This window comes from Aquila chrysaetos, chromosome 6 (assembly GCF_900496995.4).
Source record: "Aquila chrysaetos chrysaetos chromosome 6, bAquChr1.4, whole genome shotgun sequence".
NCBI classification, from domain to species: domain Eukaryota; kingdom Metazoa; phylum Chordata; class Aves; order Accipitriformes; family Accipitridae; genus Aquila; species Aquila chrysaetos.
In genome coordinates this window covers 6,592,227-6,610,474 of record NC_044009.1, presented here as the reverse complement: position 1 = coordinate 6,610,474, position 18,248 = coordinate 6,592,227, and the positions used below count along the sequence as shown (strand labels likewise).

General features: G+C 39.5%; 1 protein-coding gene across 6 annotated transcripts in view; it reads left to right on the top strand.

Annotated features, from left to right (window-relative positions):
- DHRS3 (dehydrogenase/reductase 3) overlaps positions 1-8,606 on the top strand; it is a 79,595-nt gene extending 70,989 nt beyond the window's left edge. For 3 of the 6 annotated variants that reach the window (XM_030016891.2, XM_030016892.2, XM_030016894.2), the window contains 5 exons: positions 3,583-3,726; positions 4,025-4,144; positions 4,897-5,135; positions 6,140-6,265; positions 7,481-8,606. In XM_030016891.2, coding sequence (XP_029872751.1) covers positions 3,583-3,726; positions 4,025-4,144; positions 4,897-5,135; positions 6,140-6,265; positions 7,481-7,565 — 714 coding nt within the window. In that variant the 3' untranslated portion in view covers positions 7,566-8,606. Of the gene's footprint in view, positions 1-583; positions 1,000-1,050; positions 2,537-3,582; positions 3,727-4,024; positions 4,145-4,896; positions 5,136-6,139; positions 6,266-7,480 lie in introns of those variants that run through there. The other 3 variants (XM_041124137.1, XM_041124136.1, XM_030016893.2) reach the window with 3 other exon arrangements.
- Positions 8,607-18,248: the final 9,642 nt, after the last annotated feature.

The window sequence follows — 18,248 nt, the reverse complement described above, 5'->3', positions numbered from 1 at the left end:
AATACAGATAGGGTTGCACTGGTTATGTCTTCATTATATATCAAATCCATGCTCTTATGATTTGAATGTTTTGTTTCCATGCGTAGGTTTGTAGGAAATCTCAGGAGGCAATAGTAGAGTAAGGACCTAGAAAAACATTGGTGAAACTGCTGCAAGCAAGAAAAGAAGAGAGAAGTATTGCCTACACAGAAACACAAAGCCAAAGCCCTCTGTAAAGACAGAGTTCAGGAGCAACAGAAGCCTCAACTAGGAGGCTAATGCAGCAACTAAAAGTCTTGTCTCTTTGTAAGATCTGATATCCTAGGAGGCCAGAGGGAAGCCCCTGCCAATTTAATTTGGCCAGATGCAAGAGAGAAATTGAAAGTCTCATATGATCTTGTAGGAGCAGTCAAGCTTGAATTTGGACCAAAAGCATGTTGTATTGAGTTTTGAGTTTTATCCATCTGTAAAAAGTAGCAGAAATGATGGCAGGAAACCTCACTTCCCACTGTGTCGTTAGGGAACTTTCACCTCTCACAAAAGAATGGTCTTTTATTTACTGCTTTTCTCTTACGCAGGCTGAAGCCTTCACCTGAGTGTGAACAGTATCAAGGACATGAAAACTTCCCATGGAAAAAAATCAGTACTGAAGTTAATGCTGTCAGCAGGATAACCAGCAAATTCTGTCTTCCCCAGATGGCCCAGATTTTAATGGGGTCACCTTGCAAGGCTTGCCTGTAGGATATTAAAGGTCCCAAAGTAACTGTTGGGGCATAAAAAATGTTATGTCCAAGAGTTGCATCACAGACAGATGTTCCTTTGACAGGTCGTCCTTTGCTTAACTATTCTTCCATGTATATTTCCTGACATTCAATGCATCAGTGGCGACTCTTGGGAATAGGAGTTGGATGAGTTGCCCAGTTGAGTATGGATGTTTGAAACAGATTAAAGTGAAGAGTGGGGGATCTACTTTTTATTTTGCAATAGCAGTGTGAAACCCTGGAGTGCTAGGTATGTTAGGTCAGTCTCTTGCCTTACTCCCCTTGTCTGACACCTTATTTCTCTCCTCTTCCTCTCCTACCTTCCCTCACTCTTCAACTTGTCAGTTAATTTTTTAGTGTCTGCATTTGACTGATCCAATCCTGCTAAGAGGTTGAAGTTCACACTGATACAAACTCTGTGGGCATCAAACTTGATGCTTACAGTTGACATTTTGTAGTGGTTTTTTCTCCCCTTTCCACAGAGATGTAGGTTGCGAAAGAGGGAGCAAGTAAGCGTGTGTGCTTATAGTTGAACGGTATTTTGTAAATATTTCCTGAAAGCTTGTGAAATTTCTCACATGTTCTTGATTTCCCTTCAAGTCTGCAGAGTAGGCATAAGAAATATCATCCAGTCTAGCTCTGAATTCAGAAGCGAGTAAATAGCCATCAGTTTTACAAGCTTTGTGTAGATGCCAAAGCCTGGTGGCCAAGGGTGATATGCTGAGACTTTTGAAGACAGACCGATACATAAGCCGCATTTCTAACCATATGCTTTCTTACAGTTTTTAGGTCTGGTCACAGCTTTTTCCTTGAAAATTACTTCCCCTGAGATAAGATTTCCCATTAAATGGCTCTGGCATATTTATACATGCTCTGAAGTTTCTGGTTAACCAACTCGTTAGTTCTTTGGTGATTTTGAGAATATAAGTCTGTCAGTCTGTGTGTGTTTATGTTCACAGATGTGCCAATGATTTATAAATGGGATTAATTGTAAATTTAACTCATTTAGGAAATGGTTGAGGACCCAGGTACTTCTGTATTTTAGCCTTGTTTAGTCGCACTGGAAGAGCTCTTTGACCCTGCCAGAGATTAGTTTTAGTACCAGTTATGAGATAAGCTTAACTACTTCTTAAATATAAGCATGTTAAAGCTCTCTGCAAGAGATTTGTTGTGGGGAGAGAATACAGCAGGTCTTAAATTTTTATGTTTATCTTGCTGTTACTAAGTTAATTGAGTGATATAATTTAGACCTTTTTTTCCTGTTCTTTCAACTTTTGGAAAACTCAAAGATTATTAAATCTTTGAAGTTTAAGTGTGCTTATTTTTAACCATTAAAAAATCACTATACCAGTCAGATTCATACTCAGTATACGGTGGTATGGGAAGCAACCGTAATCCTGGATCACAAGTGATAAGGCCACTGCTTGGAAATAGCACCGTTCTGAGAGCAACAAAGCTGTTTCCATTTTCAAAGCCCATTTTCCCAGTCCTCTGATCAGAGTAAACCTGCATTTGACTATGTGAATGTCCTCATTTATTTTTTAGTACTCAGTAGTAATTTTGCATTATCAATGCTCACAATTGCAATTGTGAGCAGTAGCAACCTTTTCTCCTTTCTCTTTTGGATCTTGCTGTTTGACTTACAGAACAGTCAGCTGATTTCAGTAACATACTCCATTCAGTAATTTATTTTTTGCAGAATGACGAGGGACTCACCATTCATAACATGATGAATGCTGAGAAGACTTAGCTTGAAAAGCAAAAAGGATAGATTGATTCATATATAGATGTCTTAGGGAACAGAGAGATGAAATTATATTACTTCCAGTAGCCTTAAAAGAAATAGAAAATAAGGTTATATACTAGGAAAAAAATATTTTGATTTAATCTGTTTAACTGTATATTAATGTTTGAAAGACAGTGGTGGAAGCACCCATTTCATATTTGAGACAAATATTGTTGTTTTACTAGGAAGAACCATACTGGATAAAGCCCCACAATGAAAGTTAATGAACCTGGTAACTTTTCAACTTATTTCTATTTCTGACCTCCATGATGGTGTAGAAATACAGATAGGGTTGCACTGGTTATGTCTTCATTATATATCAAATCCATGCTCTTATGATTTGAATGTTTTGTTTCCATGGATATTCAGAATTATTCTTTGTACAAGAACTATTGTATCATTTTTACTGTGTTAAATGAGAGTGGCAAGTGAAATCTTGCATATAGTAGTTGCAAAATAAATTCTTGCTTGAAATTTCTCACATTAAATGTCTGTATTAGGATGAAGCATTTGTTTGAAATGCACGTAGGACACCAGCCTGCAAACAGCATTGCAAATAGTTACATATGATATGCTGAAAAAATATGTTTTACTGCAGAGCAGATACTATCTCCAAATGCAGAACAAGAAGTAGATAACATACCAGATATAGAGGAAGGTCTGTGATTTTAGAATAAATTTGTCTTTCTCTGTGTGTGTGTGTATAGCAAAAGCAGGGATGGATTTGAAATTTAATGATACAGAAAATTTGCCAAGTGTTTCATATATTTGTCATGTTAGGCTAAAGATCTGATTTTTTTGTGTTAGCTATTGTGTTACTTGTAAAGAACCTGTAAAGAGAGTATCAGCAGTGGGATACAGCTACCACCATGATACTCAAGTCCCATCCTCATGTAATAGAAAATCATTGTTAGTCTTAAATGAAACAATGCAACAGGGCTGGCAGTGAAAACACATCAAAGATATTCATCAAATTGTTGAAGTTAGAAGCATGTTTTAATTATTTTAGATTTGAAGCAGAAGCGGTTTGACTCTAACAAAAGTTTCTTGCTGCAGATCATCCTGTGGGGTCGAACTGAGAAATGCCTGAAGGATACCACAGAGGAAATCAGGATGATGGGGACGGAATGCTATTATTTCATTTGTGATGTAGGAAATCGAGAGGAGGTCTATCAGCAAGCCAAAGCTGTGAGGGAAAAGGTTAGTGTCTGTGGAAACACTGTTTGCGGGCAGAATTTAGCAACGGCTCATATTTGATGAGAAAAAACCTATATTGGCAAATTGGGAAAAAGAAGGGTGACCATCCAGATTATGTTGTACAAAGCCTAGCTACCTGTTTTAAGTGATCTGGAAGGATTACAAGACCTATAGGCAAAAATGTCTAAAGCTATGAAAATAGTAATGTATTTAGGCAATAATAGATATTTCAGATACAGTGCTGACTGCTGATTTGTGAGGAGAGATACTAGTGGTAACAAGTAATTTGCTTTTTTTGCAGGTGGGTGATATCACTATCCTGGTGAACAATGCTGCTGTGGTCCATGGTAAGAGTCTGATGGACAGCGATGATGATGCACTGCTCAAATCACAACATATAAACACCCTGGGACAGTTCTGGGTAAGAGAAGCTCTTGTATCACATGTATTCAGAATTGGAAATGAGAGTGACAGATTACAGCCAGTAAACACTTGGCTGCTAGTAGGTCCTTCTACGTGATGCTTGGTAAAATCAGTCTGACATGAAAAGGAGGCAGAAAAAACAATGTGAGGGGCAAAGGCCAGAGGAAGGAAGTCTAAAAAAATTTCATTTTTCCAGTAGTAACACCGTATTTGACGCTCTTGTATCCCCATTCTGTGATTTCCAGTAAAACACTTGATTCCTTTGGAGAAAGCCTGAGCTCACAGAGGATAGTTTTTTGTACAGTGATGTGTATGGAACATCAGAGGAGCATGAGACTACCTTGCTCAGGGAAGGAAGCTAGTGTGAAACTCATTCCATTTTGAATTAGATAATAGTAATAAAAAAATAACTTCTTGTGATTTTATCACTTTGTTGAACTTTATCCGCTTCATGTTTAAGAACATACAAAGCATTCTGTTCATGGCCTTTATCCATGGGTACTGCTTGCTTACGTGCTAGGAAAGATTCTGTTTTGTTTCTACACAAACTTGGCCTGTTTAGAATCTTTCAGAAAATAACAAAGCAACAAGGTACTCTCCCATTTCTTTCCTTGCATAATGAACAGCACAGTTTGGCTTGTTGTCTCTGTGTCACCTTATTTTTTTCAGTTACTATTGTTTTTGCTATATCTCTGCTGAGCAAACCTTTTTTTTTTTTTTTTTTTTTTTTTTAACTCTGTTGTTCTTCAGACCACCAAAGCATTCCTGCCAAGGATGCTGGAGTTGCAGAATGGACACATTGTTTGCCTGAACTCTGTCCTGGCCTTGTCAGCCATCCCTGGTGCCATTGACTATTGCACCTCCAAAGCCTCGTCCTTTGCCTTTATGGAGAGCCTGACCTTGGGGCTGCTAGACTGTCCTGGAGTGAATGCCACAACAGTCCTGCCCTTCCACACGAGCACAGAGATGTTTCAGGGCATGAGAATCAGGTCAGTCCAGGGGAACTAGAATAAAGCATCTCATTTTAAATGAATCATCAGAATACACTCCTAATTAATGCTTCATTTAGTTAAGAGAATTTGATGTCTCATTTGGCTGCCTGGGAACAGAGGGTCACTCTAGGCCACCTGGGACTCATCAGACTGGTTCCCTCACTTTGCTGGCACATTCATACAGCCTGCCTGTACTGAGTGAGACATTTGCTTCTACAGAGAAAACTGGAAGCTATTTTTCCCTGACTGTATTTGGGCCATATGCAGCCACCAGAGAGGGAGGGGAGGCAATCTAAAAATTGAGGTCATTCAGAAGGAGCAGTCTACAAATTACTTGAGAATTAGCAGTACAAATTCCTTCTTTATTTGTTGCAATACTTAATTTTTTCCCACTGAAAGGAATGATAGCCACTTACAGAAGTAAAGCTATCAGTACCTCCTTTTTGCCTCTCTCTAAGAGAACAAGCTAAATTCAAAGACTAATGGCTGATGAAATTAATCTTTTACAATGGACAAAATAACCTATTAATATAGTTTGTGCTCTCTTAGTCAAGAAAATATGCAGTGTCAGGCTATTGCTGGAGCTGGGAAAAGCCTTATGTTTGGTATTAAAAGCAATGAGGGAAAATACTTGTCTTTCACCTGTCAAGAATTTGAATCAAGCAAAGAGCAACAGAGAGGAAGAAGAAAAACACCAACACTGGAAAAGACAGCATTTTGGTATTGGTTTGCATACAGTTTAAGAAAATCCCTGAATGGAGGTTCTGAATACACTCTGCCACTTCCCCCTAAAGGCACCAACATATACATTCTTAACCATTTAGCTAACCCAATAGTACTAGTTGGAACTGGGCTTTCTGCTTCTTCCAGCCTGCTTTGGGGCATGTTTGAATGCCAGTAACCAGCGATAGCTTAGTGAGTAACAGGACTTGGACAGTGATATCTTAAAGAAGGAGTTTGGTTAACAAATAATTATTTTATTTTTTACTTTATTTATTCAGGTTCCCTAATCTTTTTCCTCCTCTCAAGCCAGAGACAGTGGCTAGGAGGACCGTAGAAGCTGTTCAGATGAATCAAGCCTTCCTGCTCCTTCCATGGACAATGCATGTTCTTGTCATCCTAAAAAGGTAAGTATTTCCTTTGCCCAGCAATAGCCTAGCCAGTTAGGCAAGACTGGCTTACAGTACTCTGTGTCTGACCACCAAGGCGAACCTCAGTTTGACTGTAACCCGATATCCAAGATCAGATTGGTTCATTCCTTCCCATGAAAGACAGTCATAGAAGCAACAGGGAGAAGCTTTCTGAGATTGCCTTTGTAGATGCTTTCCCTGGGTATAACCCCTTTATGAAACCAGTTTCACTCCCAAAATTTGGATTCCTGAGGTCTGAACTGGTATTTGTATCTACAAAATTTCTTAACAATTAACATATGCGTGTAGTTGATTTTGATTTAGTACTCTTTGGACTCCGGGCTTTGTATTATAAAGGATTACTGTACAATAAGGTATCACAGGTGTATTTAGAGAGCATTGCTTGTGTTAAAGCAATGAAACTATTAAAAAAATATTTTTGCATATGATTAGGACAGGAATTTTAAAGTCCCTAAGAAAAGAAAGTCATAACTTCATATCCTGAAACAACTAAAGAGAAAGGACATTTAAAATTGTGTTTCCATGAGAGTTTGCGCTAAAGCCTTTGGAAAACCTACTTCAGTCAGGTACTGAAACAAGGCCATGAGATTTCTGTGGAAAATAATTACAATATTGCATTTCGAACAAGAAAAAATAATTCACAATAAATGCTTCACTCTGAATGTAAAATTTGGGATGCTCTCAAAAGTTCCCAGAAATTCTACAGACTGCAAAAAGGGCTGCTCTCCTTCTGCTTTATTGTAAGAATTAATAATTTATTTTCCATTACGGTAGCTGTCAGGAAATTGATCTATATCCATACCTTATGATAAGGAGGCCACATGCCTAGCACAAATACATGGCAAGGTAACCAAAGAACTCAGTTTAAATTTGTGTATTTCAGAGTACAAGATTCTGCACAATATTTGGGAGGAATAAACCAAGATGGTATCTTCCAAGTTACAGTTTTTACAGACCTTTTTGGATAAATATTTCTGTAGAGAAAGAGTGACTTGATATAACTTTCTTCCTTTAGGCCTACTCACAGCAGGACACTGACACATGTTTTGTCTGTGCACTCTCACAGGACGATTTTGGAGAATATGTATACTTACATATGTGTGTACATAAACACATATTTACACATCCTCTTATTAGACTAGACTAAGAGGTTTGTCTGGTCTGCTTATTTTCTTTCTGCTTCTCCTGCAGCATTCTCCCTCAGGCAGCACTTGAAGAAATCCACAAGTTTTCTGGAAGCTACACTTGCATGAACACTTTTAAAGGACGAACATAGACTTGATGATGGTGCAAGGACTATTCTTCAGTGAAACCAACACAAGCATGAAAATCCTGACAAGACTGTGAATCAGCAGGCTTGGCTTTTAGCCTGTTCATGTGACTTGCACTGCTCTGAGGCAACACATTTCTTGCAGGTCATATCCATAGTAACATGACCTTTGCACAGGATTGAATGACTAGACTATGGACTCTTGGAAAGAAAAACAAAAAGTGTGAAATGTTTATATGATGTTTAATTCTTTAGAGTTCAATTGTTAAATCTACTCATAGTTTTAAGATGTAATTTTTGTTTCTAAAGTGTCTGTAGGCTGTTTCAGCTGAGAGGCAGCACATTACACCCCATACATGCTTTATTCCCTCTCTTCAGAGGAATGCAATTACAAACTGCTACTGGTTTCATTTCATCTTTTTGAATGGGGAACTCAAAAAATACTTTGAAGAACTAAAAGTTATGGACATTTAATGGAAGCTTCCTTCCCTTTCTTCACTTTACATCCCTTGATGAAGCTGTTCCCAACTCACATCAGGGAAGGAGCAACTGTGGAGAAGCGTTTTCTTTGTTAAAGGCCACCCAGGACTTCTGTCTGGAAGGACTGTGCTAGGCCCAAGAAAGCTGTCTTACTTCACCTGTGAAGTCTGGAGAGGAATGCTCAGTCAGAAGAGCAGACAGTTTGAATAGTGGAAGATTGTTTCTGTCACTGAACTCATATATGAAATTTAATTGTCTTTCTGAGTATTTTTGTTCATTTATGATAAAATATATATATATATTTTCAGCATTAATCCCAGATTGCCACGCATGTAGGCAGCATCACACTGGGGACGAACTAAATCTAGAACTAAAACTAGAGCCTGCTTGTACAAACATACATTCACTGACATAATCCATGCAGAGAAAATCCATTGTATCAATCTGCACAGTGAAGTAAGTGGAATAATGCTCTAAAAATAGAAGACACAGTACTGTAGTGCTCATGAAATGTGAAGTTTGGAAGCACAGTTAGCAAAGACCTGATTAAATGCACGTTGAATTCAACTGGGGATACACCCATTGTTTTTTAGGGGCATTGAATCAGGCACTCATCAGCCAAAAGTGATAAATACTGCTTGGACTGAAATGCCAGAAGCAGCTAGACATTATTTATTTTTGTAATGATATACTCTCTTTGACAGCCTAGTAAGAGCAACACTGCATTCCTATGCCAGATGCAGTGTGCAGCACTAGGCATAGTAATGTAGTTGAAACATACTGGAACACTACTAAAAGAGGAATTAATATAATTGCAATACAGGAAAGTAGCAAGCCTAACTGGAGAAAACCTGAATGAAGCGCCTCAAGGAAGGCCATGTGGTTAAAGTAAAGGAGTGAATTTAGGGCTTCTGACTTGAATTTCGAGCTTTTCCATAGATGTCCTGTGTGACCTGGGGCAAACTGCATAATTTCAAGGTGCACCCTGACCTGCAAAGCAGATATTTCTAGTGTTTCCCTACCTCAAAAGTTGTAAGTCTGACTACCTAAATGTTTGTCAAAAGCTCAGCAAATTCAAATGGAACATGCTATAGAAATGAAAAGCAGTATTTGTTCATAAACCAAGAGGTTCTATACAAAAATTTAGAAGAGGAAAAAAAACATATGCCAAAATACATCATGTCCTAAAAGAGATCTGAGTTACAGCAGAAAAGCTGTGAGCTGTATTTGAAATACCCCTTTGGTTCTTCCATGTAGAATGGAGACCAACTACTTAGGTGCAATGATGTGAATGTTAAAATCTGAAGGTCTAAACCATACTGCAAATCAGTAGATACATCTCTTCTTGAGCAGTTCAAGAGGAAGATATTGCCAAAAGTGCCATTGATGCAAGCCCCTCTGCCTGCATGGTTATTCTGAGGAGCTCTCCTATCTGGGTCAGTGCTTTCCTTCTGAGTGCAGAACATATAAGCTGTAGCACTGTGCCAGCTTTGAAAAGGTTTCTTACAATGGAGTTTTGTTTTGAATTCCTAGATGTCTGAGGCTCTCTGGAGAGGATGAAAAGAAACTTTGATCTCTGTGATTTTGACGCCCACCCTAATAGATGCTTTCAGCTTTATTTTTTGTCAATTTTTTGAGAAGAAACCCAGTTCATTGAAAACACAAGTGCAATGAGGGGAGAGCCCTTCCAGGATCTGCCAGGAATACCGAAGGTACCATATTTATCAAGAGACGCTTGGGAGGGGAAGGGATGATTATACGTACATCCCCTTATGCACTCTAATCCTGTCTAGTTTCTCATTAATCACAGTCACACATGCCAGGCTTGTAAATGCAAGGGCAAACAGAATTGGTGAGAGAGAGCACCCTGCAGTGTCCCCCTTAATTTAAACCTTTATGTTGAGACTCTATTATAACATGCTAATGCAAAAGGGAGGTAAAAACTATTACACACATTGAAACTAAGTCCCCACTCATCCCCCAATCCTGTCCCTTAGATGAATCTGCTCTTTTCCTGCACTGCATAAAAGATGTTCCCTCTCTTCAGAGGTTGTCTTACATAAGTGCTGTTGATTTCTTTCTAATGAATATAAAAAAGTCAGAACATAGCTGAGACTCTCATCATCTCACTCCTCTCGTACACACACACACAAACTTCCCTCTCTCTTTCCCTCAGGGTCTCTGAGCGGACAGCAGGTCAAATAGCAGTCACAGTGGGGGAGAGGTATGCAGCAAACAGAAAATAATGAGGAAAACATTGACTTTGCTTTTCAGATAGTAAGAAGAGTTGGGTAAGAGAGTTTCTTCTCTTGTGAGTGTTGCGAGATTAGAGCGCTCTCCATCCAGTGAGCTACTTGCAAATTTGGATGGATACATTTGAAGACTTTTTTTTTAATAGAAGGGCTCCTCTGGAATGCCTGCTGAGGTCTACTGTCCCTTTTCACATAAGGTTAGTATTGGGTAATCTTAAAGTGCTGCAAATGTCGACAAGCTTTGTTGAAGCCTAAGGCCTTCTCAAAGGAATTTCCGCCCTTTGACTTATTTTAATTTTGGTTTTCCCTGCTCTCTCCACTGCCTCCTGCTTTCCACTGCCCAATTATTTTTTTTCCTTCTGTTTTCCAATGTCATTACTGCACTTTTCAGTGCCACCATCTTGAAGCCAGATGTCATACAAAGGGTCTGGAGTAAATCGAAATCGGGGTATATATTTATTATCCTGCTGGAGGAATCTAGGTGAAGCTGTAGGAGCAGATCACAGAAGTTTCATATGAAATTAGTTTTACTTGCTCCAATCTATGAAGAAGTAGAAGATCCCTTACTATTGTTTTGATACAGGAGATTGCTGCTGTTTTAAAACTTGAATGATACAGAAGTGTTAGCCGTTTTGGGACATAGGTTCTCCTGACAGAAAAAGACCCTATTTAAATGGGAGGATTTTTAAGTACCGAGTGTTTTCAGAGGCCGGTGTTCACACAAAGCAATTTTCAGAATTACTGAGGCAGGGCAGGGAGAGGAGGAGTCCTTTGTAAGTAAATCTGATTCCTCATGTTCAGTATTTGATTTTGTAGTTTGTTTTCGATGAGGAAAAAAAAAAATCATGTTCCCTTATGCAGCCTTAGTGAACTTTAAGAAGGTCCTTCCAGCCATATCCCTGCTGATGGCATGCTTTCAGCAGGATGAAGAAAAGGAGTGAGCCCTGAAAGTGGGAACTATATCCTGCCTACTCATCCATTGTTCTGTTAAAAAGTGACGGAGTCCATCCCTATAGTTCTTCTAGAACTTAATAGAAAGTGCCTGGGCAAGTGATTCTGATGTTTGCAAAGAGAAACTTGTACTTTTATGTAATGTGTTAATTAGTGTGGGTGGATATGATCAGATCTAGTCTTGCAAGCCTTCCAGACAACTCCCTGAACACTCCCACCTTCAGATATTAACAGATAACACTGCACTTGCCAAATCTCATAAAAACCTGGTAACAGACTTAATGCAGGCAGAGAATAAGTGCATGCATTTATTTCAAAGAGAACACATCTGTTTGTTTGTTACAAACAGTAATTTGGCCTAGTGTTGTCCTCTAGCTGAAATGCAACTGTTGAGAAAAGAATACAGGGTGACATTGGATCATCTATTTTGGTTTTATTTCTTCATGTGGCTTTAATAAACTTAATCTAGCTGACAGCCACTTTTTTGACAACACTTGTTCATAAGTTTGGGGGTAAAGCAAGATTATGTCAAATGTAATAATCTTTTGCATTTTTCACCGAACAACCAACACCCCTGAGAATCAGAACGTTCTGCACTGTCTTTGTAGCTCTCACCTCCCTGGTGCTAAGATCCTTCAACCTGGTACTGCTTCTCAGCCTGCTGGATTTTGGAGACTGAGCGAAACCGGTCAGTCACAAGCAGCAGTTACATTTTCTAGTGAACAGAATCCTCTTTGTTAGAGTGCTGTTCTGAAGGAGATTTTGAGATGTGAGTAGTGGCAGGCGCCTCTCACAGATTTCAGCAACTAACTTAGAGAAAGACATGAAGAAAAGCAGAACTTCACCTTCTCCCTGCTACTCATTCTCTTTTATCCAGTGTTTCCTCTGGGAAGCTGGCAATTCAGTCACTTTTCTGACTGATAAACTGCCCCTCTTCCCACCCTCCATTCTACTAAGATCACCTCACTACCTTTCTTCGATACCTTCAGGGAGTTGACAGCTTCAGCAGAAACAACTGTTTCTGTATTCCAGAGGAGAGTCAGATCAGCAAGGTATGTGTTAAGAGAGAAGACCAGACTCTGTTTTGATGGGGCTGAGGTACACCAGCCTGGAGACTACAGATGGAAGACACAGGACACAACTTGAATGTTGCCAGTACCATAGAAGGTAGTGAGTTCCCCCTGCTCCTGTCATCTTTTCTTGAAACATAACACCCTCTTGAGTTTCTGTAACAGATCCCTCAAGCTGGCGCTTCAGCAGAAACACATACTGATCCAGCCTGTGTGGACTGGATACAACTGAAAAGCATAGACCTCTGAGGAGACAATTTATATCTTCACACCTTCCCAGAGTCCAAAATTACTAGTTCCATAAGCTCACCTTTGCTATGAGCATCGTGACATATTAACACAGAACAAAAATCAAGACAAATGTATACGCTGATTTTTCTGCATAGATCTAGAAAAGAACAATTCCTCCTTAAATGAGGGAAGAAAGCACTCTAATTTGAGCTTGAGAGTGACCGAAGAGTAAGTATATGAGAAAACAAAATAGAGGACAGATGCAATGTTAGGGGGAGTGTGGTGGCCGTAAACAGACGGGCGAGATGCCACCTTATATTCCTGAAGTTATACAATAATAGAGGCATGTGATTTCCATCCAAATACAAAGTCGATAAAAGAAGTGTGTTGTTACTTCTGCTCGTTCGTATGGGTCACCATGCCCTAAAAAGCTGTCCATTAACTTCGTAGCTTGCTGGCTCGGAACACCCCAATACATCAGTTCTGTTTGCTGTCTCTTGTTTTTTTGAGGAAAGGAAAACAAGCCCTGCATGTAAAAAGAAGGAAGGGCCAGTTTGAATCACCACTCACTTTTTCCTAGCCAGCTACAAAGGTCGTCCATCATGCCTAGGTATTACAAGGACATGTGGTTCTCCGGCTAGCGTTAGTAATCGTGCTAACCTAGCGCTACTAGGTAGATGTAGTTCTGTTTCCTGGTTTTTATTTATGCAAAAGCATTTTTTTTACTTGAATTTTGTTTATCTGAAAGAGTTGCTTCTGTATTGTACAGGCTTTTCACAGACAGGCATCCTAGGCATGACATTTCCCTGTCTATGTTCATCGAATGATAATGAAAAGAATACAAAAGTGAAAAGTTGCTGTTTGACATCTCCCCCAGGCATCTTCTTCCCCAAGCAATGTGGAATTAATGTAGAGGAACACTGTTGAAATATCAATGCCTTAAATCTAGACATCTCAGAAGCCTGCTGACTTCTGTATGAAAATGACCCTGGCTTCCAAAATTTACTTCCTACTTCCTATGTCTTCTGAGGCAGTTTGCCACTGAGATTGGTTACCTGAGTAAATCACTATTGCGGTGCACTAGTACAGAGGAAGACTGCATGGAAAGCTGCGGTACATATAATCACTGACCAAATTGATTGAAACTTCTGGTTTGAAAAAAAAAGATTAAAGAATGAGATGACATGTGATAGCTGGTACAAAACCAAGTATTGCAGTGAGGTCTGTAGTTGCCCTTAGGTGCCTGAGAGTAGCCTACATGACTCCCAGAAGTCCTGCCTTAGATTTGACCCCTGACTGGTTCCTTCCCTTAAGCCACCATGTGCAAACATTGGGCACTGTGAATACATGAACTGAAATGCTTCTTCATCTTCGTTTTTTACCATTAGGCACTTTGGAGCATAGCCACCAACTGCTGCTTCTGCTTTGGGCATTGCTATTGATCTGATAAGTGTTCCCAGTTACTGTCCTGGCACACTGCAGTATTAACATTAGCTGTAAGAAAAGGAGGCAATTCATTGCTCTCTTTTCCAGGCAAGTCAACTGTTAGCGCCTTTATGCAGAGAGAGGACTGAAATGAATGCAGGGGTGATTTGGTCTCTGGAATATTTTGGCTATATGAAAAATGCTGTCATATGGAATAAGGGTTTATAATAAAAAGGGCTCATCTCAGAAGAATGTTAACAGAAGATGGAAAAGGTCATAATGGAAAACAAGTGATATCTGAACACACAGTTTCTTTTCCTGAAGCCTGCTGGGAATGCTGATTTCATGCAAACATGCCATAGCAAAGTCAGTTCACTTGCATGGTCATTTTACCCCCTGCAACTTTGCCTATTACAAGTGATAGCAGAGGTGTCAAGCTCATTGTCTCAGCTCTCTCAACTGTTTAATGTAGCAAAATAAGTGCTTTTAAAAAAAAATCCATCCATCAGAGAGTAAAGCAATTCTTTGGTTCAGGGTCAGCCTTAGAGAATGGAGAAGACTCCCTCAGGTACCACAGAGAGAAGCCACAGCATCTCCTGGCTGATTCCTTGAGGTCTCAGGCCACATTTCCCCTTGTTAATAATAAATAAGGTGGGAAGAATATGATTGACTCAAAACAGCAATAGGATTAAACAGAATCACAAATCAGTTTGTGAACTATTGCCTGGCTTGCTTTTCCTGAGCAATAAAATACCTTGGGGTCTCTTCTGGACTCCCATCAGGGCTGCAAATTCATGGAGAATACTGGCAGAGCTGGGCAATATTTTGTTACTGTTGTAAGGGCTATGCAAAAGACAGTAAAGAGAGACACCAGCAAGCAATATTGTGTGTGCTTTGGTTGCTGAATAGTCTATAACTTTCAATATTCTACTATTCTTGAATATTCAGTATTAGCGACTTGACATGTTTCTCAACTGCTATTGCAAAAAAACTTCTTCACCCACATCAACTATTATAATAGTTTTGAACCCTAAAATTCAGCTTCTCTGTTGTCCTGTTGGCATAGCTGAGGTTTAACAAGCATGTTAATCGAATTGTAGCCTTGAATTTCTTTAGGAGGGATCTGATGCTGACACAGAAAAACAATTATTAAAAAAAGTCTTGATGTCCTGCAGCAAAAGTTGCTACACACATTAAAAAACAAAGTAGTCATGCACAAACAACTACATTTAATCATTCAATAGAATGCACTGCTTCCATCGTTACAAGGTTATAGCATTGAGCCTTCTGACCCCATTTTGATTGTTTTAAACATACAGAGTCAATGCATCTTTATTGCAGTTTTAAAAATAGGTTTCCTGATACACGGCCCCTCTGTTCAAACAAATTACAGAATTGTAAGATTTCTTACGTAAAAACTATAATTTGTTTCTTAATTCAGACAAGTACTTCTCACAGCTCTCATTCCCTACATCAATTAAGAAAATAATCTTAACTCTTTCGAACTCTTAACCCCAGTATTTAGGAGCACTGACGCTTTCTGGCTGGAGATGTCACATTTCCTATGATGCAGTCTGGTAGGTAGCGTTGCAATCTTCAGTATTTCCCTTTAAAAACCTCTTCATATTGTCAGTCAGATTTGCCAATGGCTCCTAATAGCACACAATAGAGGAAGTTATAGTCTATCTTTCTTCTTCAGTGGACTGAGTTCTTGCAAATGAACTCTCAAAGAAGACCTTCTTTTGAATGAGCCACAGAAGCCATGCTGAGTTTATTTTAGTTAGGTTTATATTAGGTCTGATTTTTGCTGATCCCTTCATTTTTCATCATTTTGTCTGTCTTCCAGTTGTTCCTGTTGGGGAGGACTGTGTTTTGAGAGTTTCTGAGCCAGAATGCTGTGCATGCAGATTATTCAACTTTGCGCCTTCCCTTCAGGCAGTCTCTCACCTGTGCCTGCCTGTGTCCACACCTTCTTACACATTAACACTGCAAACTGCCCTAAGTGTCTTAGAGATTAGCTTCCTTTAAAGCATTAAGTGTACCAAAAGCCCAGAGAGCTAGCATTAGTTCTACCTAACGAGTTGATAACTGCATATTCTTTTTTTAACACCTACAGGATTTGAATTTGAACTGGGAAGGACTGTTAGGTGGTGGTTGGCCAGAATGTCACTTCATGGTTAAAGGGGGGGAATCATAAGCTGGAAGTCAAGCAATGAAAGAAGGAAGGTTTGCTGAAATGGGCAGTGTATGCATGAAAAGTCCAGAGAGTGCCAACGGTAGGTTTAGGTGCAACACCCCTGCTTTCTGGGATGAAGAACTGAACTGTAGATCTACTGGCATTTACAGATCAGTACTGAAAAAGAAAATAAACACGCAGTAAAGCACATGAACCCTTTCCATCTGTCTGAAAAATGGGAATAGGGTGCAAGCCCTGAATCGCAGGGTACCCAGCCCTGCTGTTTGATTTCTTCTAATAATTTACCGTTCAGGAATATTAAAATAAATTGTTCTAATGATACCTAAAAGGGTCCTTTTGCAGTATAAAGTACATACCATGTTGGATATGCTTTAAGGCTGGATGGGCAACTCATGTTCTAGTGATCTTCATTACAGCTAGCAGTACTCTGACAGGGGCAATTCTTGCTGTAAAATTAGCCTGGTTTCTTTCAGTGGGTTATTTTTAAACAGACTTCTTACAAATTTTCATTTATCAAATACTTTATATACTTAATGGTTCTCGGCCAATGATTTGCTTGCAAGCTATTCACTCTAACTACCACTTTGAGTGCTTGCCATTCATTAATGTATAGTTTTCCTGTGGAACTGGGCATCCAGATCACATGGTGGCTTTGCTTTCCCCTGGCTGGATGCCTTCCAATCCCACAGAAAGCTTTCTAGGGGCTCCAGTATGTCTGATGATGACTGTGAGATGGCTTCTGGCAACAATATTAATGCAAATGCATACTTGAATGTGTTCTCATGACATATTCCAATCTTGTGATCAAAAATGTGCTTATAAACATTTTCAAGGGAAAAAAAACTAACTTGGGGTACTTGAGAAGTGCATTTGCTTTTACTTATAGCAGAAAATTGTCACAGTTTAGTTTTGCTTCTTTCACTGGATTCACCTCTCAGCCTCAGATCATCAGGGGAAAAAAAATCACACTGTGCTGATCCTGGAAATAGTTAATTAATATAAAAGTGACCTCCTGATGTCAGGGCATGCCATATTTCCATATGAGGGGAGTGGCATTATGATTTTTTGGGATTTGTTTTGCTGCAAAACTCAGCCCTGCTTCATTTGAGAAAATAAAACCACAAGTGGAATAAAGTTGTACTGCCACTTAAATTTGGAAAGTGAGCAAACGTAGAAAAAGAGCAGAATGTCTGAATGCCCTGAGAACACAGGTGCATTAGCAGAAAGGTTGTGCTTGCTGCTGAGCATAATTCAACTCACCTGATGTTCATGTTCTCCCTCTTCACTGTGAATTCGGAGTATAGATTTGAAACTCCCGTATCAAAACTGCCAGCGCAGTATTTTGACATAGACCTTTGCAAACCTTGCCCTACCAGAGCATTTCAGTTTCTATTATATACATAGGGCAAGGGTGAAACAGAGAATTGTACAGTCTTGCTCGGTGTCACAGAATGAGACAATATACGATTGCACTGATGCTATAACCCTTAGGGTCACCCTAAAGCCTTTGCATGATAGCAGCCTAGATCGTAAGTTCCTGGCTTAGGGTTCAGAGGCAAGTGCTGCCACTGCTAAGATCCAGATTTGACAAGCACAGCAAAATACCCTGTTTGCCCATGAACTGTTGCTTACTTAACAAACCCTAGTGGCAAATTTGTAATCGGGTTTTCACACTCGTACTTGACCCGTTAGATTAGATTACAGCTTCCTCGGAATGCCACAATTGCAACATTTCCATGCCTTAAAACAAAACAAGGCTTGAAAACCTGGCCCTTTGGCTCCTCCCTGCTAGCTTGCCGAGGTGTGTTTTGGGGGAAGGGGGAAGATATCTGCTGTGCTAAATTGGCCTAGAAATGCAAAGGCTCTGAGGATTTAATCGCTGAAATGTTTGCTTGGGGGCACTCACGATGGGTTTTTTTCTTGGAACTTTTAGCAAACGTAGCCTTTGTTTGCATTTTTCTGTGGTATGTGTTTACTGTTCATTTGCGCTGCACATGCTGTGAGAAATTAAGCCATTATGTTGTGTTTTTTTTTCCTTTCTCCTGCTTTCATTCTTTTTATCCTCCCTTCAAAATCCTTACAA